Raw genomic sequence first — 27,022 nt, 5'->3', positions numbered from 1 at the left:
TCGCTGGTCAGGGCACAGGCATTAAAGAGACAAGAGGAAGAAGCCTCTGTAGAGCAATGAGAAATGTCAGGAGCCCCTGCCCCAGAATTCACATGCTTCCTTAGAGGCAGTTAATCCCCACCCCTCGACTCTGAACAGAGTTTCAGCAGGAGCCACCTGGACACAAGAAGAAGGAACCGCTGTGGGTGGTCACTTTGTCAACCTCAAGAAATGACCGCCGATCCAGAGAAAATGAGAACCGAAAGCTGGCCCGCGAGAACCAGGTGCCGAGTCCGGGGACTTCTCCCCTGAGGGCTCTGGGCACACCCCCCTCCATCAGGGCCATCTCCCCTGTTAGGAGGGGACCCATGGGAGGAGGCTGCTGGGCGCGCCTTGGAAGAAGGGGGCTCCAGTGTCGGCCTCAGGCTGTGTCTACACAGTCGCTCACGGAATCTTAGATGGAGTCCACCGCTTTCTGTTTTAAATATCTGGCCTTTTTCTTACCTCGCCATATTGCTTGATTTTGATGTAATGTTATCACTTGACCTAACATGAATAACAAATCCTAGCATTTCTGACATACCTGAAATGTATTAGTTGTGACGTTTCTGAGAGACGATGCCTTTTCGCGGGGTGGGGTGGGGGGTTGGGGGGGGTTGGGGGAGGTTGTAAGTAAACTTATAGTGCAGACTTCCCTCGATACCCGAAGAGGGATTGGTTCCAGGATTTGCCGCGGGTATGGAGGGCCGACTGGAGCGTGAAAAGCTTGACTTTTAGAGACATTTCTTTTTCCATTGCTATTATTTGAAAAAATCTGCCACTTGTGGTAAGGCCTCTGGCCATAATCTTATTTCCTTGGGGTCAAGGCACATTCTTGTATGCTTGCCAGTCCTTTCTTGTAGAAGAGAAAGTCAAGAAAAAAAATAACGTAATCTGAGACTGGGTACTTAAAGTGGTCACTTGTTAGCCAAGTTATCTTCTCTTTAAATGTTTTCCGTCTAGCACTTAACTGAGGATCTCAGCTACAGAGGGTAAAGTGGGAAGCAGGCAAGACCTTACTGTAGGACTAGCTACGCCCACACCTGCGTGTGCTCAGGTTGCTGCACACCGGGCTGCCTTTCCTCTGTGAGGCCGGCTCATAGCACACACCGTTGTCCAGTCCGTCTGTGGGCGTTCAGGTCACTCCATGTAGGCCTTGGGCTCTGAACCGAACCAGAGGCCACCGAGAATATAGCAGGAATATAAAGCATTATCCCTGCTCTCAAGCCAGTAGTCAAGTTGGAAGTAATAAGAACAACACATACGAAATAACAGCAAAAATATAAGATATGTGATTAGTTCCTGAACTCTGTGGTCCAGACAGAGACCACAGATGTATAGGTTTGGGGGGAGGGGAGACCTGTGAGAACTGGAATGGTTGGAAATGACGCCTAGAAGGAAAGATGTACCTTGACCTGAACCTTGAAAGGTGGGTGGGTTACAATGAGTTGGCTGAGGAGGTAGGATGGCAGCCAGGCCGGGTTCATCTTCTGGCCAGGGGGGTGTGGGCAACCTGGTGGCAGCTTTGTGGAGTAATGAGATCAGCCGGAGGTGCACCCTCAGCTAGAAGGGGGAGTAACGGGCGATAGAGAGGAGGGTGGGAAGGATGGAGGCGGGCGATGGAGACATGAGCTTGTTCTTGACACAGGAGATGATAGAGACCCGTTGAAAATTTCGAGTGTGTGTGTGTGTGTGTATCTTTACCTATTGCTTTGTTTATTTAAAATGCTCACCTTGAAAATGCCTTTTTTTGATTTAGATATAACTGATTAAAAGGAATAGACATTTGAGGTAGTCAAATTAGACTACTCTCATATTTTTCTTACTTTATCCTTTCTTTCCAGTAAGTCACACCCTTTTACTCAACCCCCCTCCATCACCCTCACAAAACCAGCACTTGAAAATTCTGCGGATTTGGTGGAGTGTCCCCCCTTTTTCATTTTGAGCCAACCTTGGGAAACAACCCGAACCAGCAGGTGGCAAGCCTGTTTTTACGTTTAAAGCAGCTAGAAAATCCTCAGAGGTGTTTCGCTGTGCATCTGCAAAAATTATATGGGTGGCAGTAGTAGCTCTGAAATTCTTTATGAAAATTGGGTTCCTTTTTCTCTAAGCTTCCAGCTTCTGTGCTCATTTGTAAATTGTGTCACTTCCGTGATTAAACAAAAACCTCTGAAGAGTGATCGGTTACCATCCCTTAAGTAAACTTTTCTAAGGCTGTTAGATAAACTCTGTCGTTGGACTGAATGAGCACGTTTTTTTAACGTTTTGGTATGGGTCGGAAAGCGCTGCATGAATGGGCACGTGTGCACTTTCTGGGCTGTAGTTCTGAGCTGGTTTCTGCCCTCTTGGATGATGTGTTTCCACCTTCTGCTCATCTGTTTTAGCCTAAACCCACCAAGGGACGAATGCGCATCCACTGTCTGGAGAACGTGGACAAGGCCCTTCAGTTCCTGAAGGAGCAGAGAGTCCATCTTGAGAACATGGGGTCCCACGACATCGTGGATGGGAACCACCGGCTGACCCTCGGCCTTATCTGGACCATCATCCTGCGCTTCCAGGTAAGGGACTTGGCCTGGCGATTCGGCCTCCCTCCTGGATGTGAGCATCCCTGTGAAACTGGCCCCCCCATTCCAGAGGGACCAGGAAGACCAGGTTGAAATGTCGTCTCAGAGTCAGGTGTGCAGAGCAGCGGGTCACATTTGGCTGCCCTGTAGGCATGTGGCAGCTAATCACATCCTCCTTCAGTTCTGCCAGCCCCTGAAAGTCTTGACTCTCCTGGCAAATAAGAGGGTTTCCTGGGCTGCGTCTCGGCCCACCACTTCACCGACACCTACTGTAAACGTCTGGTGTCTGCTGCTCAGCTCTCAGGAGCAGAGGTGTAAGGATGTGGTCGATGCTAGGTGACTACCACCGGGCTGTTTGAACTTCGCCAGGTTGTGGCATGCGTCATAGAATATCTTTCGGCGAAGCTGCTTAGGATCGTGACACATGTGTGGGCTCTGTTTTCACCTTCTCCTTCTCCTTTGGATGTGAGGAAGCAGTTTTCAGGGGGGTGTGCAAAAGAGCCTTATGCTTGTTTGACTTGGTGACGATTTTATGGGTTTGTTATACCCGAGCGAAAGGTTCTAAGTATAGAAATACTGTAAGCCAGAAGGTCCTCTCAAGGTCATTTTGTCCAATTCCTTCACTTTCTGAGGGAAGGGAGGAGCCTTGCCAGGGATCACACAGCCAGTCAGGGCTGCTGCGCATGCTTCCGGCCCCTTGGAAGAGAGCGCAGCCTTTCTTGTCTGTGAAGCAGCTCCGGCCTGATTCCTGGTTCTTTCTCCAGGCTGTTGCTTCATGCTCCTGCTTTTCAGTTAAAATCTGAAATTCAGGAAACACTTCTTACCATAGCGTCAGGTTACTCTGCAGACAAAAGTCCGAACCGTCCTGTCTCCACCGTGGCTGTGTTCTCTGTGTCTTCCCTTCCTGTTAAGCCCCTTTGATGAAGTTTGATTGATTTTTTTTCTCCCTAGGTAAATAAAAATCTCACCAACAAAGGGCCATGTCAGAAATCAAATTATAGCTCTCTTTGTATTCTTACTAAAACGCCGAAATCAACCTCTAACCAATCATTTCCCTTGTGCTCCCCTCAGGATCGGGCAGCTCTAGTTTAGTGGTCTGGGTGGGTATGTGGGAGTAGGGAGGGGGTAGGGGACCAAAGCAGAGCTGTACAGAGACACTCCCTGCATGGGGGGTTCCTAAGCCTGGACCTGCCTTGGGAAAGCCGTTTGCTCATTCAGGTTCCCTGGTCCCAGCCCCAGCGCTTCTAATTAAATAGGTCTGAGGCTGGGAACCACTGTGAAGGTGACATGTTAGTGGAGATTTAATTGCAACAATCAGTGACTTTATTTTGCACACAGAACTCTTCTGCACGTTTCTGTCATTTAGTTCCTGAATGATTTGAAAACAGAGTGAATACCATTGCGTTCACTAACTATTGCTCTGGGCCTTAGGCCAACAGGACTCTCCTGGAGCATCGCCTCAGTTCTGTAGAGTAAAAAGTCCTATTTCTCTTGCCTTTGGCCTGTAGTAATCAGAGCGTGGAAGGGCATCCTGACAGTGGCCTCTCTTGACAGCGGGTCTTGTGCCCATGACGGGGAGCTGGCACACACAGCCCTTTCCAGGATTCTCGGCATGAATTGGGTTGCATCATTGACTAATTAGCTTCCTGCCAGCTTGCCTTTTTCTGTGCTTGAACCTGTAAATGCCGATACGTAGTTTCTCCCTTTCCTTTGAGGCTGATGTCACTGCATGGCTTGCAGGGTTGGTGTCTGACATGACCCCGCCTCCCACAGCAGTTTTATCAAATCATCCCCCGCTCCACAAACATGTATCGATTCTGCACCAGCCAAGGCCCAGCTCACATTCTGCGTCCTCTGTGAAGCATCCCATGTATCTACAAAGATCTCTCTCCCCACCGCCCCCCAGCTCCTGAATGTGCAACCTTGTCTGACATTTTGTGTGTGTGTGTGTGTGTCCAGAGTCCCCAAGACGTGGCCTGCCCTGATGTGTGTAGCAGGTGTGCATTAAATACCGATGATGACAGACAGGTTTTATGCCGCTTTCCCTTAAAAGAGAGTAAAAGATGGTGTGAGAAACTGGAATGAAAGTCGTCGAGTTTGCCTGGTCCACATAGGGAGCTGTCTTCATTTCAGAAGGGTAGATATTGTTTCTGAAAGAACAAGTCTGGAAACAGATTCCCTTCACACTGAAGCATAGGAAAGCTGATGGGGGTTAATGTGTAAAATTCCACCTGCCTTTCCTGGTGGGTCTGTGTCTTACTCCTTGAGCGAAGGTTATTCTTACACACTCTTTGGAGTTTATGCAAGCTCAGACTTCACTTACAACAGTTAAAAATGGAGAATTTTTTTTAGAAGTGTAATTATTTCAATTTCTAGGTGTTTTTCCTAGTCGAAAGTTTCTAACTTTTTAATCTTACATGTATGTATTTTATCCTCCTCCTACCACTTTCTCTTAAAAAGAATTCTGGGGCGTGTTTCTAGATTAAATGGAAAGACCTTTGACAGGGGCCAGGACAGGGAAGCTTGGAATGGTTAGAGCTAAAAGAGAGGCCAACACCCTTTCCCCTGACTCCATTCCACATGTTATCATTATAATCAAGGAACTAAAGGCAAAGGGGTATTTAGAGCATTTGTTTAAAATCACGTAACTGGTAGGCAGCCCGTGAGCCAAAGAGCTGACATGTATGGATCCTTACTAAGAGCCCAGCCCTTCGTACTTTGCATTTGTTCAAGTGTACAGCACGAGATAGCCACCCCTCAGAGGGGAAGCCGAGGAACTCGCCCAAGGACACGCGATAGGTGGGGGAGCCTGGATTCGGACCCAGAGAGTCTGACTTTGGTGCCAGTAGACCAGGCTCTGTGTCCTGTTGAGAATCAGCGGCCTGAGTAGCTGATGAACACAGGCTCTCTTAGTCCATTCAGGCTGCTAAACCAAAGTACCACAGATTGGGTGGCTTCCACACAGTAGAAATTTATTGCTTACGGTTCTGGAGGCTGTAAGTCTGAGATCAGGGTGCTAGCATGGTCAGGTGAGGGACCTCTTCCGGGTTGCATACTTCTCATTGTGTCCTCACATGGTGGAAGGCGCTAGGGATCTCTCTGGAGCCTCTTTTATAAGGCACAAATCCCATTTATGAGGGCGCTACCCTCATAACTTAAGCATCTCCCAGAGGCCCTACCTCTTAACACCATCACCTGTGGGGCTTAGGATTTCAGCATAAGAATTGGTGCGGGTGTGGGAGACAAGCATTCAGACCATGGAAGCACAGCATTTAAGGGCACTCTTTCTCTGAGAGTTTGGGTCCGTTTTCAGGAAATGGTGCACGCACTGTCCTCATCAACGAAGGACTCACTCACCCTGGTGTAAAAAAATCTTTGGTTGTGAGAAAACAAACGGCATTTTTCTAGAGTCTGCTGAGGTTCAAGCCGTATGAACCACCGTTCTAGCTTGTAGTTGGAGAGGACGGGCTATGTTGGGGGTAGAAAAGACCCCTAATCGGTTCTTGGAAGTCAGGCAGGTAACTAGTCTTCACTTCAGTCTTATCTTTGTGCAAAGTAGAGAACCTAGTTCTGGTTGGTGTTTCTAAGAAGTGAACCCTGGCTTCAGAAAGCAGTTCTCATTGACCCTTGGTGTAGGCAGTCTGCAGGGCTAGCTGTTGATCTAAAGTTTACTCTTTATGTATATGCAGACCTGTTCTTCTGTGGCTCTTATTAGGAAGCTAATGCATCTATTGGTCTAATATTTCTTCGTAAATCTTAGATCCAGGATATCAGCGTGGAAACTGAAGACAACAAAGAGAAGAAATCTGCCAAGGATGCATTGCTGTTGTGGTGCCAGATGAAGACAGCTGGGTGAGCACAAGCTCGGGGGTTAGGGGCTGCTTCTCCCAGGACTACGTTCTACCAGAGTCATCACTTACAAGGTGTTGACGAGTATCTTCTCCACCACTTCACTGAGACGTCTTGTTGACTCGCAAGCAGTTGGATGCACTGGCATTTCAGCTAGCTCTCAGAACAGGAGTTGATTTATATCCTGGACCTGTCATTTGCACAGTCCGTTTCCCTCTGTTTATGAAGGAAGTTCCAGAGAGAAGTTAATCTTGAATTTTAAAACCCTGAAACCATGTTTAAGAATCTCATCCAGGATATTTGTAAAATGTTGTGGGTTTTCTCCTCTCTTTAATTTCTGTTGCTTTGGGAAGCTCTGTGCAGTAAACTTAAGGGTGGGTGGTCTTTGTACATTATCTCAGTTTCCCTCTCTTTTATTCTTTCCTTGAAATTTCAGTCAAGATATTTTTTAGAGAATTGCATCTTGCTTATTGCTCACTGAAACTTCGGAGCTCCTAGGTACTGAGAATTGGTTTTGTACAGGGTTAATTTTGCACCAAGTCAGGACTACTTGGAGGACAGCTGTCGTTGTAATGGACGTGATCAGTCAGTGGTAACTATGGAAACCATGAAGAGTGTAAGGCTTAGTAAGGGGATCAAGTTAGGAATGAACTTTTAATCAACCACAGGTAGAAAGTTATTAATAATCAATGTGGTGTAGAGTAGCTGATTGACTGCGGGTAAGTTTCAAACATAGGGAAGTGTTTCAGGGAGGTACTAGATTTACAAAACTTCATCCAGTTCAGTGGGATAAGGAAGAAGGAGAGCTGAGTGTTTGAACAGGTAATCCCAGCTACTTCCTCGCCCGGAGTGCCGTGTGAACTCGGGTCTTGGTGTCTGCAGGGTTCTGATAGCTGTGCTGGGGGCGTGGAAAGCCAGTGAAGCAAGGAGGCCTCAGAGGCATCTAGCTGTGGTCACTTTTTTCTCAGTAAGCCTGGTGTTTTCAGTCAAGGACGCAGCTCACAGATCGAATTACCAAGAAAGAAAAGCCATGTGGATGTGTGTTTTATTCTTATTTTCCAACAAGGAGAAGTTGAGGCGGATCTTAGCTTGGATTTGATTGTCCTTATTGACATTCACTTTCCGACATTTTCGCAGTGCCTACAGACTTTTTTTTTTTTTTAAACACTGTGTTTAGCAAAAGCACAGACCTTTGTTTGATGATTGTGTCGCTCTTGTCTTGTGCCTCGTGTTTGTTAGGTACCCCAACGTCAACATTCACAATTTCACCACTAGCTGGAGGGACGGCATGGCCTTCAATGCGCTGATACACAAACACCGGTGAGTCCTTAGAGGTCATGCTAACAATTTGGGGGTGGAATGTTGACAGCCTTGTGTAGCAGATCTGGGTGACTTTCGGTCCTCATGTCCGTTGCCCTCGCTGTTGCATCATGGTGGAAATTCCTGCCTTCCCCGTGAGGAAGGTGAGAGAGAATGTGTAAATTCTCCCAAACCAGAGAAACGACTTAACCCATTGTCTTCATAAACTTTGAGGTTGTTTATTCAAAAATCGGGTTTCATTGTTTGATGATTAACTAATATTGTAGGCTTTTACTCTGCTAAGTGGACACTTTTGGAGTAGTAATCGAGTCCCACTGGTCACACGGTGTGTTTTCAAGCCACTGTGATAAATCTTTGTTCCACTGTTGTTCTACACAGGCCTGACCTGATAGATTTTGACAAGCTAAAGAAATCCAATGCACACTACAATCTGCAGAATGCATTTAACCTTGCAGAGCAGCACCTCGGCCTCACTAAACTGTTGGACCCCGAAGGTAAGGACTCCAGGGGTAAGAGGTGGGACCTTCGGCATCTCTAGCACTGCGGAGTAAATATAAAATCTGCTTTGTGTCAGTTTGTTTCATTTGTACAGTGTGCTTTGGGAATTATCTAAGGAAGAGGAGTTTAATTTTGGTGTGGGAGTTACTTGAGGATTTGTGTAAAGGATTACGTCTGAAAAGGCCTTGAGAGATGAGTATGATTTACACATGTGCCAGAGGAGAGGGCGTGGCAGGCAGAGGGATCTGTGTGAGCAAAGGAGCTGCGAAAGAGGAAGGTGTGACCGGGGACTAACAGTTTATTGGGAGTGGTGTTAGCGTGTTGTTGGGAAACATACAACTGGAAAGGTGGGTGGGGGCCCAACAGGTTACAGTCTTTAGAGGTTATTCAGCAGGCACTGGGGAGTCATTGAAGCCTCTTAGCCTCTGTGCTCAAGGAAGCGAACCTGCCTTAGGCTCTCCATACATGCTTGTTGACTGACGTTCATCCCACGGTGGCAAGAGCGTGGTCTGGCCTGGGTAGAGATAGGGGCAGGGGCCTCCTTAGGAGGCTGTGCGGTGTTTGTTCCTGAGCACGAAGAGCTTCAGTGAGGAAGGTGCACCCGGAACGTGTGGGTGGCAGAGGAGTAGCACGCGCAGCCCCTCCTCGTGGCTGGCTGCTTGGCGGCCCAGTCTCTGCACGGAACCAACCTCTCTGCTCTGCGGATCCCTGCAGCAGGACCCTGCAGACTGACTGCGGGTGACGTGGAGCAGACCTGTGTGGGACAGTCCCATAGGTTGTAAATCCCTTGCTTACCAGAAGCCTAACTGTAGGCTTCATCTTAGCATGAGCTATCACAGGAACGTCTTCTGATGTCGAGAAGCATTGAAGACGTAAGAGGATTTGTTTGTAGGGCTGGAGCCTTTTAGACCCTCTCAGCTGTTAGCAGATATTAGAGAGAAAAAACTGTATGCGAGTGAAAGTTTAAAGTTCTTATAAATATAGAACAGGAAGTTGAACTCCCCAGGGGCAGATCGAGGTCAGGAGGCTACCAGGCAGGCGTCTTGCTATTTTCCAGTGCATCAGATGCACTGATAGTTTCACTACAGGAAGCCGAGATAAAGTTATCTTTGTGCTAGCCCATTAAACGATTTCTCAATATAAACACAAAACTAAAATTCCTTGGACTGTGATAAATCTTTGTGCTTAACCCCTGCCTTACTCTGGAAAGGCATCCTCCCTGAGCCCGAGCTCTTTGTGCTTAGATAAAGAATCTTCTTTTTTTTTTAATCACTATGACAGAAAGAAATTTAATAAGTTGCTCATTAGTTAATCTTTCTAATCACCACCCACTACGAAAAGGGGATTGATGTTCCCCACATCATTCGAAGACAAGGAGCTAAAAGAAGCAGTCGATGTCACTTACTCTGTGGGTTTGATCTTGATGATTAGTTGTCCTTAGCTGCTATTAGTTGTCCGGTGCCCCAGAGAGCATCAGTTACAATAAAATTGTAAACAAGTTAGAAAAGGTTTTGCTTGCTCACTCCTTCCCAGTTATGTCGACATTTTATGTTTATTAAATTGCATACAGGGATGGCATTTTTTCCTGGCCTTCCTGCAATTCTGTATCCACGGGGCCCACTTCGATGGGGCCAAACAGACACAGGAGTTGGCCACAGGGGCCCTGGGGTGGGAACAGTAGCAGTGGCCCCCTCTGCCATCAGCTGCCTCAGTGACTCTGGGCAGGGAGCTTTCCCGCCCTGTGCCCTGGTAGTCAAGTCTTTAAAACAAGAGAGGCAACCTGCCTCACACAGGGCTGCCAGGAAGGATAGAAGTGAAGGCGCGTGTGCGGAGGCACATTGAAAAAAGAGCCCCATACGTCATCAGAGAGCCATCTGTGTTCTCTCCTCCGTCTATCCCGAGTTGAGTACTTCCCTCAACATTGCCATACCCTGAAGACTGACCACCTTCATTCATTTGCTCCCTCCCTCGATAAATATTTATTGACCACCCACCCTGTATATAGACAGTGCGTTAGGAGGTGGGGAGGCACGGTGGCACAGGGCTTCCCAAGACTGGGTTCCTGCCTTGGAAACTCAGTCTTGTAAGACTAATGAAATGTGCATAAGTAATCATAGGACCTGGCAGAAAGCAAACGATAAACAAAGCCCGAGGAGACAGTCATTCCAGCTGTAGGGATCGGAAATGGCTGTGTTGGAGTGGTGGCTTCTGAGCTGGACCTGAAGGGTAGGAAGAAGGTGATGTGCTGGGGAAGGCCCTTTCAGACAAAGGGAGGCTGTAACTGGAAGGAATATTGGGAATTGAGGGGTGGTAAATAGTCCAGTTTGGTTTAGATCTATAGTGCCTTAGAAGAACCAGTAGGCTGCAGAATGAGAAATGTCTAGAATGGCACTTGGCACTTAGAGGAAGTGTGATAAATATTCGATGGATAGATGGAAGGAAGGGAGGGAGGGAAAGAAAGTTAGGGCAAATTGTAGAGGCCTTTGGGGTTTATACTTTATTTTTCAGACTGCAGGGCACTTCTGAGTAATTTGGGCTTGGGAGGAAGCTGTGCTTCACAGCTGTGCTTCTGGAAGATCAGCTAGGCAAGGTGTGTAAAGTGAATCGAGTAGCAGGGAGACCCAGTGAGGAAGCCATTGCTTCAGGTCTGGTTATGTGACCGTGAGAGCTGGACCCGAGAGTGACAATAAGGATTCCATAAATAGAATCATCAGGTCTCAGACCCGGTGACTAACCAGATATATGGGTAACAAGGAGATAAAGATGTCCATGGACTTAGTGGCCGGGAAAGATTCTGGTGCCACTGGCAGAAATAAGGACCACAGAGAAACACAGACCAGCTTAGGGGTCGGGGAGGCAGGGAGGTGGATGTGGTGTGTCTGGGTGGTAGCCACATCAGTGAGATATCTGACTCAATTCTTACTATGTTCTTCATTTCTGCTTAGTAGTTTTGTATATATTTTGTCATCTCGGTGGCCTGGGGTCCTCTAGAGAAAGGATCATATCTATTAAGACTTTTTTGTCCTTCTGTCATACAGAGTGAAGTAAGTCCGAAAGAGAAAAACAGATACTGTATGCTAACACATATATATGGAATATAAAAAAAAAAAAAGTGGTTCTGATGAACCTAGGGGCAGGACAGGAATAAAGACGCAGATGTAGAGAATGGACTTGAGGACATGGGGAGGGGGAAGGGTAAGCTGGGATGAAGTGAGAGAGTGGCATGGACATATATACACTACCAAATGTAGAATAGATAGCTGGTGGGAAGCAGCCGCATAGCACAGGGAGATCAGCTCGGTGCTTTGTGTCCACCTAGAGGGGTGGGATAGGGAGGGTGGGAGGGAGACGCAAGAGGGAGGAGATATGGGGATATATGTATATGTGTAGTTGATTCACTTTGTTATACAGCAGCAACTAACACACCATTGTAAAGCAATTATACTTCAATAAAGATGGTAAAAGAAAAAAAGACTTTTATGTTCTTATTGCAGTAGAAGGCACTTATGAATGTTCATATAATAAAAGAGCCAGGGAGGTGATTTCATCCCTGTTAGTTAACTTTATAATTAACACATCGATGACAGAACTCTCAAGCCCAAAAAAATGAAGATACGGGCCTGTGCAGTGCTGAGCAGCTGTTCCAGGTTGTTCCTGCTGCCTGGTTGGCGGTGCCGTGAGCAGAGTACTGAACAGAATCTTCTCTGGGTTGCAGATATCAGTGTGGACCACCCCGATGAGAAGTCCATTATCACTTATGTGGTGACTTATTACCACTACTTCTCAAAGATGAAGGCCTTGGCTGTTGAAGGAAAACGAATTGGAAAGGTGAGCTCACACCACTTTTGTAAGTTGTGAGACATAATTAAGGTTCACATCTTAATGTGCCGCCACCATGCCCTCAGACGTTTAGCTACTGGGAGTTCGTGGCAGGTTCTCCACACGGCAGGGAAGTGGGCAGCAGCCTCTGGATCCCAAAGAGTACTAGGAGGCAGGAGTGGTGGGTGGCTAAAATACTCAGGAAGGGATTTCAGGGGGATCTCAGACCCAGAAACACCCCTCCCCTCAACCTTGCCAGGAAATTGGGTATTGAAGATCTGATTGAGTTGCCTGATGTCATGGACGTGGAAGTCCTACTTACCACGCTTGGAAAGGCCTCATCAGTGTCACGCTTTTTTCATTTTTTTGTTTGGCTGACGTTCCCCTGCCATATATTTCAGAACACCGCAGATCAGATGACATTGTCTTCTCAGTGCAATGGAATAGAAAATCCGTGGGCGTTCATGGGACAGGACCAAGCAAAATAGAGCCCTTTTTGTTCCTCTAGGAATTTCGGAGCTGAGGCATCAGGAGTCATACAGGATCTGAAACCCTTGCCTGGGGGTTGGGAGGTTACAGAACCAATTACAGTTGAGTTAAGCTGTCATTGCTCACAAATGATAGCCACGGTCTGAGTGCTTATTAGCACATGGTTCTTGGAGTTTTAAAAACTGTTGTGCCAAAAAGTCTCATAGAACCGTTTTCAGAGCCAGTGCTGAAGTGTGTGCGGGCTCCCATAGGGCTGCAGTCATGTCTCCCTTACGTAGGGATACGATCTTGTTTTTCCATTTTTCTGACTCTTGTTTACAGGTGCTCGACAATGCTATTGAAACAGAAAAAATGATTGAAAAGTATGAATCCCTTGCCTCTGACCTTCTGGAGTGGATTGAACAAACCATCATTATTTTGAACAACCGCAAATTTGCCAACTCGCTGGTTGGGGTTCAACAACAGCTCCAGGCCTTCAACACCTACCGCACTGTGGAGAAGCCGCCCAAGTAAGATGCAGAGTGTAATGCCTTGCCCTTCTTATGGGGAGAGAGGTGATTGCAGCCGCAGACCCCTGTTTTCTGACTTGCATGGTCTCATCTCGATGAATGCCTCTCGCCAGCGGCTTGTCCTACTCCTTTTAATCCGAGCCTGTGTTGCCGAGATGTATTCCAAATTATACTCTCTATGAGCCCTTTCTAGCAGAAATGTGCCACTGGTATGTGTGATACGTGAGAATCCCAAGAAACGGTGCAGGTCCCCAGTTCCTTATCCAAAGCTCTTGCGCCTAATGTGTTTCAGAATTCCATCGTTTCTGGATTTTAGAGAAGTAACAGGGTACATGCCAGGTGGCTCTGAGGCAGTTAACTCATATCAAGCCTCCTCACATATCTGTAGCAAAACATGTAATTATTCACACTGTGTGAATTAAAAAAACAATAGTTTCATATCCGTTCAGATCAGGTTTTGCTGCCCCCAGAAGTCTGATTTTTCACATATTTTAAAGATACGTAGTTGTCCAGTAAAGATTGTGGCCCTTATCTCTTGCTTATTATGACAAGAGTCATCCCTCCTTTTTCTGAAAACTCCACTTAGTTGTGAATTCCTGGCTGAGGTCTCCACAACCCATTGACAGTGACCCTAGGTGGTCGTTTGAAATGATCCTTGTTGAATGCATTCAGCTGTGCTCTCCAAATGAAGCAAGTTCATCATCCGCGGCTTGGGGTCTAAATCTTGATTGAGTTGATTAACAAAAGAGTAGCATTCTGTGCCCCCGACTGTAAATCTCAGCAACAACAACGAACCACAAGAAAAACCCCACAGTTTGGCACATACTGAGGTCTTCAGTACCCAAAAACTAACCCACTGCTGTTTCTCTGACACGCACGCGTTTCACATAAAAGTCAGACCGGAGATAAATGCCTTTTAAAATTGTGAGGCTGCACGAAGTGTGTTTATTTTATTTTATTTTATTTTTTTCTCTAGAAGTAGATGCATTTTTCCTTTTGAAAGGACAAAATATAGTATAATGTTTATGGCTGGTTTTCTCTGCTTAGATTTACTGAGAAGGGGAACTTGGAAGTCCTGCTTTTCACTATTCAGAGCAAGATGAGGGCCAATAACCAGAAGGTCTACATGCCCCGGGAGGGGAAGCTCATCTCTGACATTAACAAGGTAAAACCGATCCATCTGGCCTCCTTCATGGTCCCTGCCCTCCTGTGTGGGCGCCAGCCTCCTGTAGGTTTTCAGGTTCTATCAGTGGGTCTTGATTGCTAAGAGATCCTGGCCTGCTGAGTTGATAAGCGGCAGTCATTGCTCACATAGTGTTGAGGGTCAAGGGAGTGCTTGTGGTGGTTTGGGGGCAGGTGGGCTGGTGGTGTGTGTGTGTGTGTGTGTGTTAGATTTTATCAAACCAGGTTCAGCCTGTGTACCTTGTCACTCAGATACATAATCAGTTTACCTGTCATTTGTCTCAGGCAATTGGCTCAAACATCTTTAAATTGCAGAAGGGAGAATTCAAAACCTTATTTCCTGTATCTGGAATCCCTAGAGGTTAGGGCTTAGGATTTTGACTCCTTCCGTCAAGAAGCTGTCAAAAAATTTGTTTCCATGCCTGTTACATCTGCAATTACAGAATTTCATGGTGGGCATTATTTCCAAGCAGAAATCTGAAAAATCTAGAACTGTGGTCAGTTGTACACATTTAGATTCTTTTAAGTGGAATTTTTTTTTAATGTGAAGTAAGATGTATTTCATAGGAATGAATTTATTAATTGGTGAGTATTTTGGAAAAAAATACTCCGATACGTGAATTAAAAATAAGTGACTTCGGGCTTCCCTGGTGGCGCAGTGGTTGAGAGTCCGCCTGACGACGCAGGGGACACGCGTTCGTGCCCCGGTCTGGGAGGATCCCGCATACCGCGGAGCGGCTGGGCCCGTGAGCCATGGCCGCCGAGCCTGTGCGTCCAGAGCCTGTGCTCCGCAACGGGAGAGACCACAACAGTGAGAGGCCCGCGTACCGAAAAAAAAAAAATAATAATAAGTGACTGCAGGGCTTCCCTGGTGGCGCAGTGGTTGAGAGTCCACCTGCCGACGCAGGGGACACGGGTTCGTGCCCCATTCCGGGAGGATCCCACATGCCGCGGAGCGGCTGGGCCCGTGAGCCATGGCCGCTGAGCCTGCGCATCTGGAGCCTGTGCTCCGCAACGGGAGAGGCCACAATAGTGAGAGGCCCGCGTACCGCAAAAAAATAAAAAAGTTACTTCAGAGTGGGGTGAATGAGAGATTCATAATAGGATTTTTTAGAAGATGTCATTTATCTTTTTTACATCAGAGCAGTTGAAGATACTTTGCTTCCTCTCAATTAAAGTTAAGGGCTTTGTAACTTAGTTACATTGCTCCATATCTACACTGTTTTGTTTCCCAGATGTGACATAGGATCTTTAGATTTAGATAGGGGAGAGTGTTCCCATGGGGCTCAACTGAGAGAAAATGATTTTTTTCCCAAGGCTTAAGAGTCAGTGAGGTTGGGAATGGGATTTCCCTTTTAAGTTCTCACGTCTTTTTGAGAAGCACTGGCTGTTAACTGCAGCCTAGGATTGTTCCTTGAACGTAGCAGGAAACTGTTCTCTTTCATTTCTGTAGGCCTGGGAAAGACTGGAAAAAGCGGAACATGAGCGAGAACTGGCCCTGCGGAACGAGCTCATAAGACAGGAGAAACTGGAACAGCTCGCCCGCAGATTTGACCGCAAGGCAGCTATGAGGGAAACCTGGCTGAGCGAGAACCAGCGTCTGGTGTCCCAGGTACTGCTCTAGAACAGTGTTCAAGAAGACTGCTCCCAGGGTCCGCTAGAACCTAGACCACACTCAGGGGCCCTAGGACAGCTGTTTGTCAACATCCAGTATCCTGAAGCAGCTGTCAAGTCATCTCACCCACTTCCCATGAAGAGGATGTTTATAATTTCTAATACATTTTCTCTTCTATTTACCTAACTTTTTATAGATCTGGAAGTAGCTCAGAGTTTGTTTAGAGCCAGTGAGTGTGTGTGAACCGTTCATATTTAAAAATTCCTCTCTTTCTCCCAGTCTTTGGCCTTCAAGGCAGCTAGACTGGCCGTGAAATAAGTAAGTGGCTTCTTTTCTACTTGGCTTAACCAAAGCCATCTCCTGCTCCAGTCTTGTAAGTCGGGTGCTACCTATGTGCTGCACCCCTCTGTAAAGTGAGAAGTTGCTGGTTTGCTTTGGGGACAGCATTTGAGCCCAAGCACAGTTCTAAGGGCCCTCAGGAAGGCGGAGATCAGCGGGGGTCGGGACTCGGGAGTCGGCGTTTGGCTTTGGGACCCCCCCGCCAAAGATTAAGGGGTGTGCCCAGGAATCCACCTCCAAATCCAATTTGTTCCAAATTGGATGGCTTTTGAATTTTGTGCTTCTTTTCTTTTCGTTCCCTTTTCTCTTAGGACAACTTTGGATTTGACCTTCCCGCAGTCGAGGCTGCCACGAAAAAGCACGAGGCCATTGAGACGGACATTGCCGCGTACGAGGAGCGCGTGCAGGCCGTGGTGGCCGTGGCCAGGGAGCTGGAAGCGGAGAACTACCACGACATCAAGCGCATCGCGGCGAGGAAGGACAACGTCATCCGGCTCTGGGAGTACCTGCTGGAGCTGCTCAGGGCCCGGCGGCAGCGCCTCGAGATGAACCTGGGGCTGCAGAAGATATTCCAGGAAATGCTCTACATTATGGACTGGATGGATGAAATGAAGGTAAAACGTGCCTGCATGGAGGCCCGAGCCCATCCAGTCAGGCCTCTCTCGTCTGGGATCCGCCCACTAACCCCCCAACACACAGCCATGCCCCTGGTCTGATCGCCCACTTATAGCCGGAGAAGGGCCATGTCACCCACGGAAAGGTTGTTAGCTCACAAGTTAAATGAGACGTGAAGTGAGAAGAAGTTGTGACGAAGGTCAGTTCCATAGCTGGAGGGCTGCTGCTGTGACTCAGGTCTGATTTAGGAATATCCCGTGGTAGGGGGTCAATCAAATTTTGGTCTTCTGTGGTTTTAACTTTTTAGAGTTGGGGCTACCTTTCCGTCTCGTTGGTCTATGTGTGAGTGGCTCTGCTTTGGGGAGAGGCCAGGCGGGTGGTACGGAAGAGTAGTAGGCAGTGTGAACAGAGCGCATCCCGGGAACCAGGCAGCCAGCGTTCAGATGGTGAGCGCCGGAGCTTCCCGATCTCCTTGAGCCTCCTTCCTTCACCTGTAAGCGGAGAGCTTACTTACCATCTGCCGCATCTACCTCATCCGGTTATAGCGAGAATTAAGTGCAAGATGTGTGTGTGTATCACAGGACGGCGCGCTGGTTGGAGAGGGCTGCCAGTGCCGATTTGTGCCTCCCCTTCCTTTACTGGCAGCTCTGGGCATGGTGTTCCCAGCTTTCCCCCAACCCAGGAAGAGGCCTGCCGTTGTGCCGTAGTCCTGTGCCTGTCCGTGTCCTCTGATGCAAGCCTCTGATGGAAGCTCATCCGTGTCAAGCAGTTCTCCAGCTGGCAGGCCTTTAGCCACATAGCTAGGACAGAACAGGGCCGATTTCAGGCCGTACCGTGAAGCCTCCTTTATCTCAACACGCCGTGTTCCCTGCCTTGACCTCATGCGAGGGATTTCCTTCCTGGGATGTAAGCCCTTGTCCTTTGCTTACCTCTTGAGCTCTTCCTGGCAGGGGGAGCAAGGTCACTTCATACCATGAGTTTCCCCTCTTATTGTCCCAGGTTTATGATGTTCTCATGTATGGTCTGTCTTGAGCTCTTAAAATAGAAATGTTCATAAAATCTAGCAGAGATGTGCTTTTCATTTTAGAATTCGTCATGCACTTTATAATTCCAATTGGGCCAGAGACTTCCCCATAAGTAAGAATGAAGTAGAAATTCCATCTGGAGAGGATGTGTGATGAGGGCCCCAAATTGGGCTGATGGAAAAAAATGAAAGAAAATATTAGTGGGTCCAAACTTAAACCAGAGATGTTGCTCGGGACCTCCTAAGCATGACAGTCACCTGACCCTGTTCTTATTTGGTTAGAGATGTAGTTTGTAAGCTTTTCAACTAGGTGTTTCTCCCGTGGATTGTGTAAGTATGGCAGAGGTGTACCAATGAGCTCGCCGGTGAGGAGAGCATCCAGTTGAGGGGTCAGCAACTTCTAGGAGACGTCTTTAAACTCTGACATGAAACAGCTCTGTTACCTTTATCTTATCTTCTTGAATGGTTGTTATTGCAGGCACTTCCTTCTTGGAGGCTCAGTTTATATTTCATACTGGTTTCTCCTCTCTTTTTTTTTTCTTTTTTCTGTTCTTTACTTTTTAGTATAGGTTTGACTTCTTATTCCAAGGTAGATTGGTCATTAGTTTATAACGTCTCTCCTGCTACAGTCTTCTGGGTTTGTTTTGCTCTGGTTTGCATGCCATCATCTTCCCCTAAAGGTATGGGGAGGATGGCCGGCTGGAGGGAGGGTGCAGCTTGGTTGGTGGCTCCCATCCCGTCCAAAGATTATGAGACGCTGACATCAAGGTTGTATTCATGGATGCCTTTTTTGTTGCCTCTTGCGCGCAGGTGCTATTATTGTCTCAAGACTATGGCAAACACTTGCTCGGCGTGGAAGACCTGTTACAGAAGCACGCCCTGGTTGAAGCGGACATTGGCATCCAGGCAGAGCGGGTGAGAGGTGTCAATGCCTCCGCCCAGAAATTTGCAACAGACGGGGAAGGTAAAGACAGACCGTTCCAGATGTTACCCCCTCGTCACCAGAAGTCCATCTCCAGAGACGTAGATGGGTTATGTATGGCAGTGGGACCTTTAAAGTTACCTTGCTATCGTGGGTTCCCAGTGGGCCATGTCGTGGGTATAATGAGATGCAGTAGGGTGGCCTTCCATTACGTTTTAACTCTGTCTTGCCATTCTGAAATGGACCTGTCTTTTCCTTCCGTACTCGAGTGCTGGTTGGTTTTTAGTGGCTTGATGTTGGCCACTGAAATCTGCCAGACCACACTCTGCACACCGATAGCCTGGTATGTCTCTCAGACACCTCATGGCTTTCACACCTGGCTGTGCATATCTTTGTTTAAAGGATGTTTGGAAGGATTTGGTTTTGTTCTGTTTTAGAAACAATTAAATGCAGCTGCCTTCTTTCTTACAATTTACCTGCTATTTTTGGTTCCTAAGTGATCAAAAAAAATAATGCTTGGGGCAAAAAAAAAAAAAAAAAAAAGTAGCAGTTATCCTTGCCTCTCCCTCTTCATCCAGTCAAGGTTTTAGAAGGTACTCCATTGCCCCATAACGTGGCCCTGCCCTTAGCGTAAACTGGTGATCTAGGAGGGAGAACGGGGGTGTAGCCGACTGCCTGCAGACGCGCAGGAGCCTGTGCTGCCGCTGTCACACCCACGTGCCCGCCTTGGTGTTAAACAGGTTACAAGCCCTGCGACCCCCAGGTGATCCGAGACCGCGTGGCCCACATGGAGTTCTGTTATCAAGAGCTTTGCCAGCTGGCGGCCGAGCGCCGGGCCCGCCTGGAAGAGTCCCGCCGCCTCTGGAAGTTCTTCTGGGAGATGGCCGAGGAGGAAGGCTGGATCCGGGAGAAGGAGAAGATCCTGTCCTCCGACGACTACGGCAAGGACCTCACCAGTGTCGTGCGGCTGCTCAGCAAGCACCGGGCGTTCGAGGACGAGATGAGCGGCCGCAGCGGCCACTTCGAGCAGGCCATCAAGGAGGGCGAAGACATGATCGCCGAGGAGCACTTCGGGTCGGAGAAGATCCGGGAGCGGATCGCCTACATTCGCGAGCAGTGGGCCCACCTGGAGCAGCTCTCGGCCATCCGCAAGAAGCGCCTGGAGGAGGCCTCGCTGCTGCACCAGTTCCAGGCGGACGCCGACGACATCGACGCCTGGATGCTGGACATCCTCAAGATCGTCTCCAGCAGCGACGTGGGCCACGACGAGTACTCCACCCAGTCCCTGGTCAAGAAGCACAAGGACGTGGCAGAGGAGATCGCCAACTACCGGCCCACCATCGACTCGCTGCACGAGCAGGCCGGCGCCCTCCCCCAGGAGCATGCCGAGTCTCCCGACGTGCAGGGCCGACTGGCGGGCATCGAGGAGCGCTACAAGGAGGTGGCCGAGCTGACGCGGCTGCGGAAGCAGGCGCTGCAGGACACCCTGGCCCTGTACAAGATGTTCAGCGAGGCCGGCGCCTGCGAGCTCTGGATCGACGAGAAGGAGCAGTGGCTCGACAACATGCAGATCCCAGAGAAGCTGGAGGACCTGGAGGTCATCCAGCACAGGTGAGCGGGTGCCGCGGGGACACCGGCCCTCCCGCCCCTCGCAGCCGAGGTGACCGAGCAGGTGACCTCCCTGTTGAATTGCCTTTGCAGATTCGAGAGCCTAGAGCCAGAGATGAACAACCAGGCTTCCCGGGTGGCGGTGGTGAACCAGATCGCCCGGCAGCTGATGCACAGCGGCCACCCGAGCGAGAAGGAGATCAAGGCCCAGCAGGACAAGCTCAACACGAGGTAAGCGTGAGACAGGGGGCGGGCCAGCTCCCTGTGAGCCAGGCCGGAATGGCCAGGCCGCCTGCTGAGCCTTGCGGTCAGGAATTTCCTGCACAGGGTCACTGACACTGTGGCGCTGACGTCATGATGTCGGCATCTGCCTTTCGACACACCCTGGTTTTTCAAGAAGTGTCCCTGAGAAAGAGGCAGGGTGGGGGGGAGTGACATCATTCGGGGCAGCCCCTCCCAATGTGGGAAGCGAGGGCCTGGGTGTGAGACCTGTGCCCAGCCTGGTGGATCACGGCATCAAGGCGGCACCTGTCCTGTGTCTTTTAAAATGATTTCTGGAACAGGGTTTTAGCATGTTTGAGACGTAATTGGTGGACGAAAGTCCTGATTATCAAGGTGGACCTTTGTCCTGGTCTTATCTTTCTGTTGAATAAATACGTTTGAGTAGGTCGTGGTGGCAAGCTGGCCTTGGTTCTGAGGCCTTTGGGTGTGGGAAACGTTCATTAGGTGCCGCTCGGAGATGAGTAAAATGTGCATCGCAGACATGAATTAAGTGACTCTTTGGGCGACGGGTGTGTTGTCACTGCTGACTTTGCAGCTCCTTTGACAAGTCCCCCCTCTTGTCAGGCTCTTTCCCGATTATAGTGTGTCTCTGAGCTGTTTCGATGGTGATATTAGGTGTCCATATACTGAGGGAGATGATTTTCCAAAACGCATGTAGTCAAAGCAAAGTTGGAGGGGGAGTCGCAGCTTCGACCGTCACTGTTAATTTCCTCGTCCAGCCGTGAGCTTCCGGCCTCTCTCCCACTCTGCTCTCTCCTCCGCCCCTGCACCCACAGGTGGAGTCAGTTCAGGGAGCTGGTGGACCGGAAGAAGGACGCTCTCCTCTCCGCCCTGAGCATCCAGAACTACCACCTCGAGTGCAACGAAACCAAGTCCTGGATTCGGGAAAAGACCAAGGTCATCGAATCCACCCAGGACCTGGGCAACGACCTGGCAGGAGTCATGGCCCTGCAGCGCAAGCTGACCGGCATGGAGCGGGACCTGGTGGCCATCGAGGCAAAGCTGAGCGACCTGCAGAAGGAGGCCGAGAAGCTGGAGTCGGAGCACCCCGACCAGGCCCAGGCCATCCTGTCTCGGCTGGCCGAGATCAGCGACGTGTGGGAGGAGATGAAGACCACTCTGAAGAACCGCGAGGCCTCCTTGGGAGAGGCCAGCAAGCTGCAGCAGTTCCTGCGGGACCTGGACGACTTCCAGTCCTGGCTCTCCAGGACCCAGACGGCCATCGCCTCGGAGGACATGCCCAACACCCTGACCGAGGCTGAGAAGCTCCTCACGCAGCACGAGAACATCAAAAACGAGATCGACAACTATGAGGAGGACTACCAGAAGATGAGGGACATGGGCGAGATGGTCACCCAGGGCCAGACCGACGCCCAGTACATGTTCTTGCGGCAGCGGCTGCAGGCCCTGGACACTGGGTGGAATGAGCTCCACAAGATGTGGGAGAACAGGCAGAACCTTCTCTCCCAGTCCCACGCCTACCAGCAGTTCCTGCGGGACACGAAGCAGGCCGAAGCCTTCCTGAACAACCAGGTAACGTCCCTCCTTGCCTTGGCTCCCTTCCTGTCGGAGCAGGGGCCCTGGCTGCCTTTGGAGGCACTTCTGCCAGGGCTGCTGGTTTCAACCTCACCTGTGGGAAGTGAGAAGAATAATGGAAAGACATTTGTTTTTTCCTGACATCTAAGGCACTGAAACCCATCACAACGTAGTAGGGGATAGAGCTGAAGATGTCCACAGGGGCTATCTTGCCTTGCAGAGTACAGTTCCACTGCAGTGACGGTCGAGGACCTCTTAGTGTGTTCATAGTACGTATGTCCTCATAGTAGTTCGTTAAATTAGCGACATTCTGAGAGGTGTTAATTCAATCTCAAAAGTATTGGGTTGGCCAAAAAGTTCGTTCGGGTTTTCCCGTAATCTTATGGAAAAACCCGAACGAACTTTTTGGCCAGCCCAGTATTTTAGGGGATTTTTTTCTTTTCTTTCTTTCTTTCTTTTTTTTTCTGAATGGTTCTGTCTTCGTTGCTCTAGAAAGGTCAGGGACTTGACCCAATGACCCAAGGGCAGTGATTAGAGAGAGAGAAAGAGCTAAGGATGGTCGCCAACATTGTGGTTGATAATCCTTAAAAGATTGGGTTTGAACGTCTGCTGCTGTCACCTTATGGGCACATGAGTGGACCCTTGTGGCTGATGCACAGACCTTTGTTCACGTCCCTCACTCTTCGGGAAAAAAATAGGAGCATTTAACCACTTAGGGAAATTTAGTCACTTGCGGTGTCCCACTGGGATTTTTTTCCCCCGCCCAACTTTTTGTGTTAACTGACTCCATAGATAATTTCATATAAGTGTGACGAAGCAGTTGTTGCAAAGTATGTTGCGTGGAAATGCAGAATGTAGGAAAGAGTGCTTTTTTGTTGTTGTTCTGAAAGCAAGTTGTATTTCGTGATTTCTCACCCTGCTCTGATTTTGTTTTTCCCTTTTTAAATAAGGAGTATGTTTTGGCCCATACTGAAATGCCCACCACCTTGGAAGGAGCTGAAGCAGCTATTAAAAAACAAGAGGACTTCATGACCACCATGGACGCCAACGAGGAGAAGATCAATGCGGTCGTGGAGACGGGCCGGAGGCTGGTGAGCGATGGGAACATCAGTTCGGACCGCATCCAGGAGAAGGTGGACTCTATCGATGACAGGTGCGGCGTCCTGAGGTTCTCAAGGGAGTCATACACCCTGGGGCTGTCAAGCATCTGAGTCCCTGGCCAAAATTTAATCTACAAAAGAAAGAAAGCCTGAGACGCCAGACTAATTCTTAACCAAAGACTTAGGAGAGCCAGAGTGCTGAGTAGCGGTGGGGTGTGAGCCTTGCCCTGTGAGAGGTGACACGTAGCGTGTCACCCAGTGGGACCCCGAAAGCCAGACGCTTCCCCAGCCAAGCCCACATTGACCTTCATCCACACAAGACTCCTCTGAGGCCTTTCAGGAGGGGACAGGGAGGAAGGGCAAAGTTGGCTTGTCCTGAGTACCTGGCAGAGGCAAAAGTGAACACCATCAGGCCTTTCTTAGAAAATTGGCTTGGGTGATGCTGTAATAGGATCTTTTTCATAATAAGAAAAAAGACTTTTCCTCCTTTTCTGCCAAGGCCTCTCCAAGATGAGATGCTCTTGTTGTATTTTTATTTATTTATTCATTTGCCGTTCCAAAAGATTTTTCTCCCTGGCCAGTGTTCTCTGTTAGACCCTCACGCCTGCCTCTCAACTCTGCCTTGGTTATTACTGAAGTAGGAGGTCTGGGCAGATCTGGCTTGGTTCTGGACTGGCCACTTCTCTCTGGGTGTGGCCCATCTGGGTCAGTCACTAGCCTCTGCTGCAGCTGATCTTCCCTGGTGCCAGGGAGCCCGGGGCCAGATTTAAGGGCTCGTTGTGAGACTGATGTCACCGAGAAACAGCCTCTTCCTCAAGGGTTCTCCGGCCTTCAAGTGCAGTGAAGAGGAAGAACTTCTTGCTGAGAGCGTTGCCTTACTTACCTTCTTACCATGTCTGAGAGGGTCTCCTGGGACCCTGGGCCAGATGAACGTCTTACAGTGTGCAGTGGAGAGGGGAATTGCTCTTGCCCTGTAAAGACTGAGCTCCTGCCTTTAACCAGTCTGTGCTTTGCACTGATTCGGATCCTAAACCGTATGCTCTCAGGGTGGTACTATGGAATAGGATGTAAGGTATATTAATTATAATTTTGTATCTGTTGCTTCTAAAACAGCTACGAAAAAGAAAAAGAAAAAAATCCCTCCACCAAGCCCTTCTTCAATAAGTGTGAGAAACAAGGATTGGGCAAGACAGGCTTAACCTGGAGGAGAAGGAATTTCTTTTCTCTTAATGCTAAATCTCATGTTGTTTTGTAAACATGATACACCATGTTCTTCCATGTTAGGTGCACACAGCTGGTTTCCTGAAGGCAGGCCGGGCCACTGGGGACACTTGTGTTCAGGCAGGCGTGCAGCTGCCTGGCAGCTTCCTCAGTGTGTTTATCCGTCCCCTGATGCTGCAGCTGCAAGGGCTTGTTGGAAGCAGGTGACTCTGTCAAGACCGGAGGCTCCTGGATGTGAGGGAATGCTTCAGCAGCTCTCAAGTGCGGCTTAACCTTCCTTTTGTCCTTGACTGAGAGCCTGGGCCCGTGGGGTTCCAAGGCCTCCTGGGGATTTCTGTTGTTAAAAAAGCATTGGGAAGAAGATTCCCTGCTATCCGTAAGCGTAAGAGAGATGGAAGGGGGACAGGGCTTTCCGGTGATCTGCCCTCAGGAGGACTACATTTTCTTATTTTCCTCAGCACGTGTTAACCGAATTCTGGTTTCACTTTAATATCCCCAGAGGCCTCAAGATCTGAAACTTGACCCCAGAGGACACTGGTCTGTTATAAAAAATATACAAATCTGAGTTCCAGGTGGTGTCAGGGCACATGCTAAGTAAATATCTTAACTCTTCGGATCTGATCCCCGTCCAGAAACATTCTGACGCTCCCGTGAAACTATTTTTGTAGAAAGCAAAATCATCATAACCTGCTTACGTTCTGGAAATCTCGTCGATTACCACTGAAGTTTGTTGAGAAGAAGAAGTACTAGAACAGAGACGCTGACTCTTAACAGATGTGGGTGGGGCATGAGTGGCCTTTAAAGGGCTTGTGACTGGGTGGAAAGGAGCCTGCTGTCCAAGCCTGCTCGGGGGGTGTGAACGGGTGAGCTTCCTGGCTCAGAGGGAAATTCCAGCCCCAGTGCAGTCCTGGGAGAAAAGGAAAAGTGTCCAGTTTCATAAAGCCAGACCTGATCTCACGTGGGAAAAAAAGCTTAAAAATCACCAACCCACTTTACTTAGGTACCTGTGGTTCTTTATTTTCCGTAAGAACCACAGTTAAGCCCAGTATCTGCCTCATGTGGTGAGGAGCTTTTGAGTCTCATTATAGGGGTAGGTGGTGAGAGATGGAAAGAAAGCAAGACATTAAACCTTGCCCCAAAGAGCACTCTTAGGAGTGTGGGAAGCTACGGCCAAGTTTAAGAAGGTCCTTCCCTATAATTAAATCCACGATCACCCCTTGAAAGACCTTCCCAAGTTTCGCTTCCCGTGAATACCATTGGTGACCACTAGTGCACAGTTAAGCCGTGCTCACTTCTCTCGAGGGTTTTCTGAAGCAGCAACCACCTCAGCTGCCTGTGTAGCTGTTTTTCGTCCCGCAGAGCACATCACTCAGAGGCCGTCCTCATGCCCCCCTGATCTGTGTTGTTTGGACCTGAGGCCTTAAATCGCCATTTGGCCTTTCCCTCCTTCATGCACCCACCGAAAGAGGAAAATTGTCCAGGCAGAAGTCCACTGGGCACGTGTGAGTCTTGATTATGTAAGAGAGACATTCAAGATTCCGTCCGGTGGTATTTCTCTCTTAGTAAATTTTCCCAGCGTTTGAAGTTATTTTTACTCCTATTATTTCTACGAGCTTCAAAGTCGCATGTCCTGGTTTAACTGCCCGTGTCTCTGTTTACTCCTTGCCATCGTAGCATTTTTGTGTGACGCCGGGGAAGGGAACGGGAACTTACATTCAAGGCCTTTGGCTAAAGGCAGGACTCTTGCATTTTGTGACTTAACTCCAACTCAAATTACCTTCCTCCTGAAGGTTTGCTTTATTTGCTCTCTTTCTCTTAACCCCCCCCTACAAATAGTGACTGGAATTTGAGGGTTGGGAACTTGAAGAACTTTTCTTGACATTCCTTCCCCACCCACATTTTTAGATGACTAATTCCTTTAGTCCGAGATCACTAACAATCTTTAAAACACATTTTAAAAAAATTTTTGATCTTTGAGAAAGGATAGCAATGAAGTGAAGGGGCTTTGGCCTTTTATTTTTTATTATAAAAGCCACAATGTTAAAAATTCGGAGGGGAGGTGGAAACCACTACTTTTTAATCTCACCCTCAGCACATGCCATTTTAGTTTTTGCTTTTCCAATTTGTGCCTTGGAGTTTTGTATCATTGGCTGTGCATAAACTCTCTTCATTTAGCATTATATGAGAAGTACTTTTCTATTGTTGTATTTTGCCTAAGTGGTATAAACATATCATAATGAACAATAATACCTGACGGCATTATTTCCATTCATGCTATTGCTGTGTTCTGTAGTCACCGGTACCCGTAGGAACAGAGGGCATTTCCCTTTGGTCCCCAGGCAAGATGGTAGCTACAGTGCTGCCACTGTCCCTTGTTGCCAGCAGCCACTGCAGGCCCGTGTGACACATGCTTCACTGTAAGGTCTTTCTTGCCCTTGAAGAAGGTTCTTTGAAAGCCAGTTGGCATGAGGTGCTCCCTGAGCTGCCCTTTCTTGGTGTTGTAGAGAATCAG

General features: G+C 48.6%; 1 protein-coding gene across 5 annotated transcripts in view; it reads left to right on the top strand.

Annotated features, from left to right (window-relative positions):
• The window catches only part of SPTBN1 (spectrin beta, non-erythrocytic 1), a 196,064-nt gene that overhangs the window by 136,254 nt on the left and 32,788 nt on the right, over positions 1–27,022 (top strand). For all 5 annotated transcript variants that reach the window (XM_079940620.1, XM_079940622.1, XM_079940621.1 and 2 more), the window contains 14 exons: positions 2,403–2,576; positions 6,343–6,434; positions 7,671–7,751; positions 8,130–8,245; positions 11,965–12,077; positions 12,879–13,066; positions 14,114–14,231; positions 15,702–15,860; positions 16,514–16,816; positions 18,652–18,805; positions 19,504–20,374; positions 20,465–20,602; positions 21,430–22,186; positions 23,140–23,342. In XM_079940620.1, coding sequence (XP_079796746.1) covers positions 2,403–2,576; positions 6,343–6,434; positions 7,671–7,751; positions 8,130–8,245; positions 11,965–12,077; positions 12,879–13,066; positions 14,114–14,231; positions 15,702–15,860; positions 16,514–16,816; positions 18,652–18,805; positions 19,504–20,374; positions 20,465–20,602; positions 21,430–22,186; positions 23,140–23,342 — 3,467 coding nt within the window. The remainder of the gene's footprint in view (positions 1–2,402; positions 2,577–6,342; positions 6,435–7,670; positions 7,752–8,129; positions 8,246–11,964; positions 12,078–12,878; positions 13,067–14,113; positions 14,232–15,701; positions 15,861–16,513; positions 16,817–18,651; positions 18,806–19,503; positions 20,375–20,464; positions 20,603–21,429; positions 22,187–23,139; positions 23,343–27,022) is intronic.

Source organism: Stenella coeruleoalba (genome assembly GCF_951394435.1).
Source record: "Stenella coeruleoalba genome assembly, chromosome: 13".
NCBI classification, from domain to species: domain Eukaryota; kingdom Metazoa; phylum Chordata; class Mammalia; order Artiodactyla; family Delphinidae; genus Stenella; species Stenella coeruleoalba.
This window is presented reverse-complemented; position numbering and strand designations above follow the sequence as displayed.